The sequence below is a fragment of the Trichosurus vulpecula genome, chromosome 7 (assembly GCF_011100635.1).
Source record: "Trichosurus vulpecula isolate mTriVul1 chromosome 7, mTriVul1.pri, whole genome shotgun sequence".
In the NCBI taxonomy this organism is placed as follows: domain Eukaryota; kingdom Metazoa; phylum Chordata; class Mammalia; order Diprotodontia; family Phalangeridae; genus Trichosurus; species Trichosurus vulpecula.
This window is the reverse complement of record NC_050579.1, coordinates 226,135,182-226,146,513: the sequence shown is the minus strand read 5'-3', so window position 1 is coordinate 226,146,513 and position 11,332 is coordinate 226,135,182. Positions and strand designations below refer to the sequence as shown.

The 11,332-nt window shown below is 37.6% G+C and overlaps 1 protein-coding gene across 8 annotated transcripts in view; it reads left to right on the top strand.

The window, feature by feature from the left end:
- The window catches only part of LOC118856549 (muscular LMNA interacting protein), a 386,664-nt gene that overhangs the window by 207,170 nt on the left and 168,162 nt on the right, over window positions 1-11,332 (top strand). For 7 of the 8 annotated variants that reach the window (XM_036766910.1, XM_036766912.1, XM_036766909.1 and 4 more), the window contains one exon: window positions 5,105-5,176. The exons of the other annotated variant lie outside the window; for it this stretch is intronic. In XM_036766910.1, coding sequence (XP_036622805.1) covers window positions 5,105-5,176 — 72 coding nt within the window. The remainder of the gene's footprint in view (window positions 1-5,104; window positions 5,177-11,332) is intronic. 8 annotated transcript variants of the gene reach the window in all.

Below are 11,332 nucleotides of genomic sequence, written 5' to 3'. Positions count from 1 at the left end.
AAGCCTTGTTGGAGAAGAATAAGTTTTAGGATATTAGCGAGAACAGCAAGAAATTTTGAAGTGGGAGGAAACTGAGTGTTCGAGTCTGATGGTCCAGATCCTCTCAATAAAGTATAAAATCACCTACAGAATGAGAGGGAGGAGGATTGTAAGCTTGAGGTGAGAATGCTTGGAATAGACACTTGTGGCGAATGTGATAGGGAATCTATTTAGAGATGAGTGGAAGGATTATGGAACAACAACAGAGACACAGTTGTGGTGATACAGGGTAGATTTATTTTGGCCCCATTTATGTTTCTCTAATAACAGAAGCTCAGATAAAAGCCCAAAAAAAGTAGGTCCCATCATTGACTTTGGGCTGGGGATTAGCAAGGAGGTTACGGACAAGCTGTTGAGGAATTCTCTGGAACTAGTGAGATCAGCTTTGGAGGGGCTGATCTTAGTCTCCAGGCTATGCAGGAGAACAAAAAAAAAAAGGCAGAACAGAGGTTTTTATACTTAAGAACAGGAGCAACAACAAATGAGATCCCAACAAACAGAGAAAAATAGATTATGTAGGAGTTTAGGTAATAAGGTAGGTTAAGGGTAGTAGCCTGTGATCAGCTTAATGGATCAATAAATTATGTAAAATTATGAAGTTGGCAGAATTTATCTAAGGCTTCCTTATACTCAATCTCTCCCTCCCTGTGTGTCTACCAGTTGTTCAGTCTTTTCATTTTGTTCCCTTTTCCTCAGGACTCTCTTATCCCTACCTTTTCTGCTCTCTCTGGTCTCTTATTTGCCAACCTTTCAGGTCTAATGTCCCTTTGGTCCAGATACCTAAGCAGTTTGAAAGCAAGTGATAACAGAATTCCAGAGCTTGAGTCATTCGTGACTAATAACAGGTTATTCTCCTCCCTGTTAAGATCATTCAGGGTCATGTTGATATTATCACTACCCTAAGCAATGAATCTCTAACTGTGAAGTTTTAGCAATCCATGATAGACCTTTGAGAGAAAGAGTAATCAGTATATGAAAGTGTGTTGCATAATTGATAGACAGCTGGCCTTGGAGTCAGAAAGATCTGAGTCCTGTGTCTGACATGTACTTGATTCTGTGACCCTGGATAAGCTATTTAACCTCTTAGTTCTTTAGGCAATTTTCTGAGATGTCAAGTTGTAGGAAAAATACTGACTTGCACTGGTAGGGAGAATTTTGTCACCTGAAAGTTTCCTATGCCAATAAATTCCCCACATTTTTATGGCTCTTTACACATTTTCTCATTTGATCCATGTAACATTATGAGAGGCAGCATAAACACTAGGTGGCTCAGTGGATAGAGTTTTGGGCCTAGAGTCAGGATGACTCATCTTCATGAGTTCAGATCTGGCCTTAGACACTGTATGACCCTGGGAAATTCTCTTAGCCCTATTTGCCTCAGTTTCCTCATTTGTCAAATGAGTTGGAGAAGGAAATGGCAAACCACTCCAGTATCTTTGCCAAGAAAATCCCAAATGAGGGACATGAAGAGTAGGGCGCAACTGAAATGACTGAACAACAAAATAATATAGTATACTGGAGCTGCAGTCAAGAAAATCTGGATTCAGTTCCTGCCTCAGACATTTAATAACTGTATGACTGTGGACAAATCACCTAACCTCTCTGGGCCTTCGTTCTTATATTTGTAAAATTAAGAGGTTTGACTTGATCACCTTAAAAGTTCCCTTCCTACTCTAAATCTATGATCCTAAAAGACGGGCAAAATTAGGTGGTGTTAGCCACATTTTTATAAAGGAAGAAGTATGGGCTCAGAGAAGTTAAATGATTTACCCAAGGTCACAGAGCTAAGACACAGGGTCTTTCAAAAGTCTTAATGCAGTTTTATGCTTTAGGAAATTTAGGAGCTTAACACTGCACTAAGCCTTTTGAGAGACCTTTTGAGTAGAAGGCAGCTGGGTGCCGCAGAGGATAGAGACTGGGCCTGGAGTCAGGAAGACCTAAGTTCAAATCTAGCTTCAGACACCAGCTGTATGACCATGGTCTAGTCATTTAACCCTGTCTGGCTCAGTTTCCTTATCTGTAAAATGAGCTGGAGAAGGAAATGGCAAACCATTCCAGTGCCTTTGCCAACAAAACCCCAAATGGGCTCATGAAGAGTAGTACACAACTGAAAACAACCAAACAACAATAGCACACTGGAAGAGGAACCCTAACGCAGATCTTTCTACTCCAAGATTAGCAGTGTTCCTTGCTGGCATGCTCTGAAACCTTGTATATAACATTAATGCTATATTTGGCTTTATATTTTGTGGTCAGCTCTATGATCCTTTGCCCTTTAGAAACGATACCTTGAAGTTTATTCAAGTATGTTATTGATAGCCAGAATGGAATTTTATCAGTCAGTCAATAACCAGTAAGCACTTACTATGTGTCAAGCACTGTGCTAAGCATTGAGGGTACAAAAAGAGGCAAAAGACAGTCCCTGACCTCAAGAATCTTATAGTCTAATGGGGGAGACAACATGCAAACAGATATATCTAAAGCAAGCTATATACAGGATTAAAAAATAATTAACAGGGGCAGCTAGGTGGCGCAGTGAGTAGAGCACTGGCCCTGGAGTCAGGAGGACCTGAGTTCAAATCCAGTATCAGACACTTGACACATATACTAGCTGTGTGACCTTGGGCAAGTCACTTAACCCCAATTGCCCTGTCAAAAAAAACAACAAAAAAAAGTTAACAGAGGGAAGATACCAGGATTAAGAGGATTTAGGAAAGGCTTCCTGTAGAAGATGGTATTTTAGGTGGGATTTAAAGAAGGCCAGGGAGGTGAGTAGTTGGGGAAGAGGATGGAGAGTGCATGGGGTGAGAAAATGCCTGGAGCCAAGAGATGGAGTGTCTTGTTCATGGAACAGCCAGGAGGCCAATGTCACTGGATCAAGAGCATGAGGAAGAGAGTAAGGTATAAGGAGACTGGAAAGCTAGAAGGGATCTAGATTATGAAGGGGTTTGAATACCAAATAGAACATTTTATACTTTCTCCTGGAGGTGATAGGGAGCCCCTGGAGTTTATTGAGTAAGGGGGTGATAAGATTGGTTTTGGAGACTTTGTAATGACTGTGTGTGATGTTGGACAAGTTACTTGACCTCCTCTCAGGACTTCACCTTCCAGGTTTCCCAGTAGCTAGAGTAGGAGAACCAGGAGTCATGAAGACCCAAGTTCATATATGGCCTCAGACACTAGCTGGTGAGCCTGGGCAAATGCCTCAGTTTCCTCAGCTGTAAAATAGAGATGATGAAAGCACCTATCTCTCAGGGTTTTTGTGAGGATCAAATGAGAGAATATTTGTAAAAAGCACTTGGCACAGTGCCTGGCACATAGAAGGTGCCATATAATTATTCCCTTTTCTCCCATTCACCTGAAAAATTAGGCAGATTGGATTTTTCTCATTGTAACTTTACTAAAATTACCCAGAATTCTTGGGGCTCAGAATACACACATATATAAATATGTACATACATATATGTATATATGAAACAGGAATAACTGAGCTTAATATCTAGATGGAAAGAATAATTAGATAAAAAAGGAAATAACACTATGGGTTTTTCCTCTCTTTGACTTGGGTTCACTCCCTGGGAGTCTTTTGACCTTGATCATATGCTGGCCCATTCCACTTTGCTCCCTAAAATGAGTTAGCTCAGGTGCCAAAATTCCTGCTTATGGCTCTATCCTTACTTAGCTTAACTTTCTCACACTACTATTATAAAATTTAGCTTAAAGCATTCATAAAATAAATTTCATTTAATTTTATTAAAACATCATCTTCCCCACATACTGATATATTTTCCTCAGCAGTGGGGTTATTTGGGAACCATGGGTCAATTCTTTGCTGGCTCAATGCCTCCCTGGAAGCTGGTGTGAGACATGGTACCTCTGAAGCTGTGAAAACCTTGCACTTTGTTTAGCTCCTTAGGACTTTAGAGCAACATGACCACTAGGCCTTTGATGACAGATTATTTCCTGTTTATCTTTCCTCCTTGAAAGATAATGTCCGCGAGCTTTCTGCCATATGACAAATGGCCAAATTTGCCATAACAAAACCCAATTCAGGAAACTGTCTTCTATGTCTTGGGGTCTTGTTGAATAGAACTGTTGTGCTGGGAGAATGAGAATAATGATGAAGTAAGGAAGGGGATGGCTTTAAGGTCAAAGGTTTGGCTTCTGAGTTTTTAGAATAACATGTCATATTTATAAAGTTCCTTATAGTTTACAAAGTACTTCAATCACATCAACCCTATGAATATTTGTAGTGTAAGTATACTATCCCTCTTTAAAAAATAAGGAAACAGACTCCAAGTGGTGAAACAATTTGCCCACAGTCTTAGCACTAGTAAGCATCAGGCCCTTGACTTGAACTCAGGTCTTCTCCAAACTGAGGACTTTGCTGCTATGTGACAGAGTTGGAAAATTGGTGGGGAACTGGAGATTATTTAGTCTAACCCCCTTGTTTAAGAAAGTTGAGACCAAGAAAGGGAAAGCGTCTTGTCTAATTTCAAAGGGCACCTTTCTCATCTAAAGATGAATTGCTGCTGCTGGTTATAATAAAATTTTTAAGTACGTTCAAATGAAGAGACAATACACTTTTTAATTCCTATCTTTCCGTAAGTACCGCATGCCTAGGTGCATGTTAATGTCAATTGAGATTGCATGAGGCATGTTTATTGGTGATATAAACAATGAATGTATGACACGTGCCTGATAATTCTTTCAAGGAAAGACTATTTGCTGAATAGTATTCTTATTAGGGTTGCTGTTAATGAATAGTTCCATCAGTAATTATATGGAAATTCAATGTTTCCGAGCTCTGAAACTGAATGGCATGTAATTGGATACAGTCAGTGGATTTATCTCACAGCTGCATTTTTTTGTTTCTCCTGGTTCTAATAATGCATTAACATGATGGCCTAATTTTTCTGTCTAAATCAAGTTGTTCTAGCATAATAACCCCACCCCCTCCATTGGATAACTTATCTTTTAACTTTGATAGAACTAATCTAGCTTTATCTTCTTTTCTTCTTTCCTGTGTTCATCTCCACTCTTGCTTTCTGGTTACTCATTCTAGCAATACAAGATCAAGTCCAGCTACAAGGCCTTTGCAGCAATCCCTACAAACACAATACTTTTGGAACAGAAGGTTAGTGTTGGTTTACAAGCAAAGTTTTGAATTGTACTTTACAATGTTTCTTCTGCTTTCCACAGTCCTCATTTTTCTCTAATTTCTATAGGTAGTGTTTCAGACTTGAAATCTTGTGTTCACTAATAAATCAGTAAGCATTTATTATGTACTTACATATATACCGACGCTGTGCTGAGCAAAGAAAGGAAAAACAGCTCCTGCTCTCAAGGAGCTCACAGTCTAACAAAGGTGGCCATTGCAATTAAATTTCTGAATCTTAATGTAAGCATCTTGGTGAATGGACTGGGGTAGCAGTCCTCTAAATGTGGCCTGGGGACCACTGAAAGGGTACTGGGGACCCCATGCGTGCATCTGTGAGGTCAAAGCTATTTTCCTGAGGATGCTATGATGTTTAATTTAAAATATGGTAAATATTGATAAGGGCAGCTGGGTGGTGCAGTGGATAGAGTGCTTGCCCTGGAGTCAGGTAGGACTCATCTTCCTGAGTTCAAGTCTGGTTTACAATATTTATTAGCTGTGTGATTCTGGGCAAATCACTTAGCCCTGCTTACCTCTGTTTCCTCATCTGTATAATAAGCTGGTGAAGGAAATGGTAAACCATTCTAGTATCTTTGCCAAGAAAACCCCAAATGGGGTCATGGAGAGTTGGACACAATTGAAACAACTGAACAACAGTGAATATCAATACGTATAATTCATATAAACAAAAAACTCTTTGGGGTTGTTAATTTTTAAGAGTATAAAGGAGACTCAAAACCAAAAAGTTTGAGAATCACTGGACTTGGGAAATGGTGGTGGAAGCATTTTGGTGAATGGGCTCAGACACCTTTCTGTTTCATCTTAAGTGATTGGTATGGACCTTGAGCTGAAATAACACAAGGAGCTAGGACAAGATCTGGTTTAGCCCTCATTCTTTGGAACTTAAAATGGTTTATTCTATTTTAGGGCTTTTCTTAGAGGTTTTAGGACAGCATCAAGAGTTTCTATATTTTATTGTTACCCAAGTAGTCCATCACAACAGATGCATCTTGAAGGAGTCCTTGGTATAATGATCTTTGATTTATTCATATTTTCTTCTCAAATTTTTGACCAGGAGGGTAGAAATGGTGGTAACCTAATGAGGAGGACAGTTAGTATATGAATGTACGCACACATATCCTTTAGACTATAACTGGTGATTAGAAAGACATGATTTGTTGGAGGTCAATATCCTTCTTTTGGGCCTTGGCCCAAGTCAAGGCCCACTTTGAGCCAAGTGGCTCAAAGGCTAAAAAAGTTTGAGAATCTTCAAGAATTCAACTATCCTAAGCCTGCCCTGAACTGAATTTGCTGTTTTAACATTGCTGAATAACCCTTGATATGGGAGGTTAGGATGCTATGTATCTCAGCCTTACATGCAGCTGACAAGCTACTTTCACCAGGTTCTAGTAACATTTGGGGGGTCAGTTTGTTGTAAATAAAATAGTATAAGATTTGACTTGTGAGGTTCTGTACCTTATTTAATGAACACTATTCAGAGACAGGCATGTAGATGAAATCCTGACATTTATATTTGAAATGAAGACAAATCAATTACCTTAGTGGAAATGTCAATTTCACATTTAATAAAATTTTATGATGATTTATTTGCGTAATATAGTCTCCAAAGACATGCAGCCAACTATTTTTTTCAGGTAATTACAATGTTTCAAATATTGCTATTAAGATTTTCCACCAGGTGTTACTTTAATTACTGCTTTATAAATCTTCACTCATACTTTCATAGTGATGTATGTAACATACATGTATATAAATTGAAAAATACCCCTTATAGCATACACCTTACACGGTTGCTTTCTGATATATGGGATCCACGAGTTATTCCTTGTTTCTATAGTCCTGAACTACCCGGACTCCAGGGCTTCTGCCCAAGAATACTTTTGTTGGAAGGTGCTGTTCCAATGTCACCATTTACCTCCAGATAGTCCCATCCAATACCATGGTGAAGGAATAAAGAGTGAGCAGCACCAGACCAACTTAACCCTTTGAAAAAGGAAGATAAAATAAAGGAGAGGAAGCAAAGGGAAGGAAGCAAGTTTTAATTAAGTTACTCTGTGCCAGGCTGTGCTAAGTACTTTATGAATATTATCTTATTTAATTTGGCATTGAGGGGACTTTGAGAGGAGGTAGAAACCTTGTTTCTGTGGGGAAATAGGAACTGTCAGCTCGCTTAGTAACATGACTACAAATAGGGAAGGGCCACAGTGGAGGGAAATGGTGGTGATGTTCCCTTGCTACTTCCTCTCAAACCAGTTGGGTTGAGGCTGGTGGCGAGCTTCCTTGAAGCCCATTTACCCCAGTCTGTTTTGGCAAATCTAGAAGTTGTCATCCCCCTCACCTCCTAGGCTGATAAGATAGCATGGGGTTTAGAAGTGTCATGATCTCTTCCCATTTGTGTAGATAATAGAATTGATTATTTATAAGCCTTTCCTTTGAGATACACTGTAATATCACAAGAATTATCTCCCTATATCTTTCAGTACTCTAGTAAGATAGACTTGAACAGGACTGAAAAAGAATACTGGATTTGAATTCAGATTGCTTGGGTTTAAATCCCATCTCTGCCACTTACTATCTGTTTGACCTTGGGCAAGTCATGTGACTTCTCTAGACCCCAGTTGTTCATCTTTAAAAAATAGAGGGCTAGACTGACTGAGATCCCTTTCAGTTCTATAGCTATGATCTCGTAAGATTGGTCCTTTGTTAGGATTGGTCCTGAAATACAATGAATCATATACGGTTCACTATATTCAACTAAATTCAATTTAGTAAATATTTGTCAAGTACCTTCCTATTCACAAGGCACTGGAAGATAACAAAGATGACCAAGATGTGGTCTCTGTTTTCAAGGTTCTTGCAATCTGGAAAGTAGGATAAAACATATGTAAACACAAGTATAATGAAAGAATCATCTAAAGGCCACCAGAAAGATATAAATTTTATTATGAGGTGTTAGATGAGGAAAATATCACATCTCATTGTAAGGAACAGGGAAGATTTCCACAAAGAAATGGCACTTGAGCTGGACCTTGAAGGATAGATGAATACAATTTGGACAATAGAAGATGTGATGAGTGGGTGTAGGAGGTATTCTACGTAGAAGAAACAGCATGAGAAAAGGCATATAAGCTGGAAAACGCAATTTCTCTTTTAATTTGTCAGTGGATAAAAGTTATGTTACATTAGGTGATAAAGACTAGAATGAATAAGAAACCATTAGTTTAATTTATAGTTCCATTACTGACTCATTTCATGACATTATACAATTCTTGTGGTGATGTATAAATCCTAATTTTTGTTTAATTTCTATTTCATACATGTGAGTGCTGTTTGCTTTTGTATAAGCTCCTGAGCAAAATACGCTACATGCAGAAGATTTTATATTTGTGTTGGAGTAAAATGTTAATATTTCAATATTTAACATTTAATATGGTGGAGTGGATAGAAGGTGAGTTTTGGAGTCGGGAAGACCTGGTCTCAAGCCTTGTGTCATCTTAACCATATGTCCATGGACAAGGCACTCCTCATTTAAATTACTGAAGAGTTGAGAATCTGCATTGGTGGTGGGAATTTCTACTCTGGGAGTATAACATACCTTTGGCATAATTTCTCTAGTCCAGAAAACTCTTCAAAACAGGAATAGATTAATTTGAAACATTATGCTTTGAGGATTTGGAGAGAATTCATAAATATCATTTGCCCCCTTGTTTGACCAATGAACAAGCTGAGATACCTGTAAACATAAAATATTTTTTAGCTAGAACCTACCTTATCACTTATCTTATATATTCTGCTCTTTTTCCGTATGGAGAAATGGAGATAGAAAGTGAGTTCCTCAATGTCATACCATTAATTAGGAGTGTAACTAATGATCTTGATGTCAAAATCTGTTGTTTCACTGTACCTTTCAAATGGTCACTGAGAGAAAATCATCCCTTGACCAAGATAAATTGTTTTGAGGCTCCAATCTGTAACCTAGTCAAATGTCACAAAATTTCCAATGTTTGCTGCTTTGTTTGCTTCTTTATGTCAGTCCAGATTCCTGCGGTTTTTGAAAGGTTTTCCCCAACAAGTAAATGCTTTGAAAAGTTGATTCAGATTTCTGATTTCATCACCATGGGACAGGAGTTGTTAATCTTTTTTGCTTCATGGACACCTTTGATGGTCAGATAAAACCTGTGGACCTTATTAGAGTAATGCTCTTAAATGCATGAAGTAAAATATGAAGGATTACAAAGGAAACCAATTATATTGAAATAGTTATTAAAATATGAAAAAAATTCACCTACCGCAGGTTAAGAACCATTGCCAGAGGATAAACTTAGTATGTAAATCCCCTGCATTGATACAGTTTGACAATTCCCCTTTAACTTCCAGTTTTAAGAGTTGACTGAAATTCTGAGAAATTAAGTGGCTTGTCATACAGCTAGTACACATGAGAGGCAGATAGTCCTAAATTCAAGGCCAACCCACTCCACCTTCCATCTACTACATCATATTATCATTCAACAAATAATTAAATGTTTCAAAGACAGAAAACTTATGCTTATAGTTTTTGAGTTTATGTCCATCATCAGTCATATTTTTGAATGATATTCTGCTGCTCTTTTCAATGATGCTGTTCTTAAATCTGTCAGCATAGTCATGCTTGCCCATCTGTTTATACAGTAGGGCTCATCCTGTTCTATTGAGTCAAAAGCAGTTATTTTTGAATGCAGTAGGAAAATTAGGACTATAATCTTCACGTGCACATCTATTTTAGGAAGAATCAACACTTTGGAAGGTACTTAAATTGCTAAAGTCTAAGAATGAAAGACATTCTTTTCAGCCCCATCATAGGGCTATAGTGGGTTTCCCTTTTTGGAAGCCACCATATGGGTGAAACCAACTCATAATGAAATCCTTTTGATAATTTGCTAGTTAGACTAATCAGTATTGGTTCCAAAGTGAACATATTTTATACAGATTTTTATTCCAGAACATATCGTGTTATAGTCAAGTCAAATCAATGAGCATTTATTAAGTATCTACTAGGTGCCAGACATTGTGCTAAGAACTGAGGATACAAAGAAAGGCAAAACAAGTGTTACAACAACATAAAATCCCTCAAGGAGCTCATAATTGAATGAGGGAGACAGCATGCAAAAAAAGATATTACAGGATAAATTGGATATTACATCAGGCACTGGGGGGATCTGGATTTTAACTGAGACCTGAAGGAAGACAGAGAAAAGAGGAGGCAGAGATGAGGAGGGGGCAGAATTCTGAGCATGGGGACCAACCAATGAAAAGGCATGGAGTCTGGAGTTGGAATGTTGTGGAACATAAGGAATAATATAACTTTCTGAAAATTAAAAAAAAGTTCTGTGAGGGGGAGATTTTGTCTCTAAGTTGAAGCTAAATAGAAATTTATGACTGCACATGGATCTTGGTGTATGATTTAATTTCTCTGGATAAAATCCACATTTTTTTTGGTGTATGAAAACTTCAGCTTATGTTTATATCTAGATATAGATATTTATAAAGCTTTATCTATATGCTGATATAAGTATCTATCATAAGTATCATAGATGTAGATATTTATCTTTACATAGGTAAAAATACTATATAAATTGATAGATATCTATCTGTACATAGATATCTCTATCTCTATTTCTAAAGCTACATGTCATCTATCTATATGGAACTTCAGATTTATGTTATTCCTATTCAATAATTAATTACCAACATAAAAATTTAAATTTAAAAGGATTATAAAATTAGAACTAGAAGGATTCTTAGAGATATCTATTCTAACCTCTAATATTATAGATGAGGATATGCAAATCTAGAGTGGAATGACTCAAAGTCATACAGGTAGATGTCAGATTCAAGAATTGAGACCAGATCCTTTTACTCCCAAACTAGCATTTTTTCACACTCTACCATACTGTTTCTCCGTACTCCATTATTTTTCTCAGTAAAAATTCAGAAAGTGATTATTCTAAATTCAAACACTTAACTAAAACCTCTAGAACTAGAGACTAGTGTTAGCTAGCAGATTTCAAATATGTTGGCTTCAGGCTCTTGTACTCTAACTCTTCCCAATAATGATATTGTCTGACATTAACATGA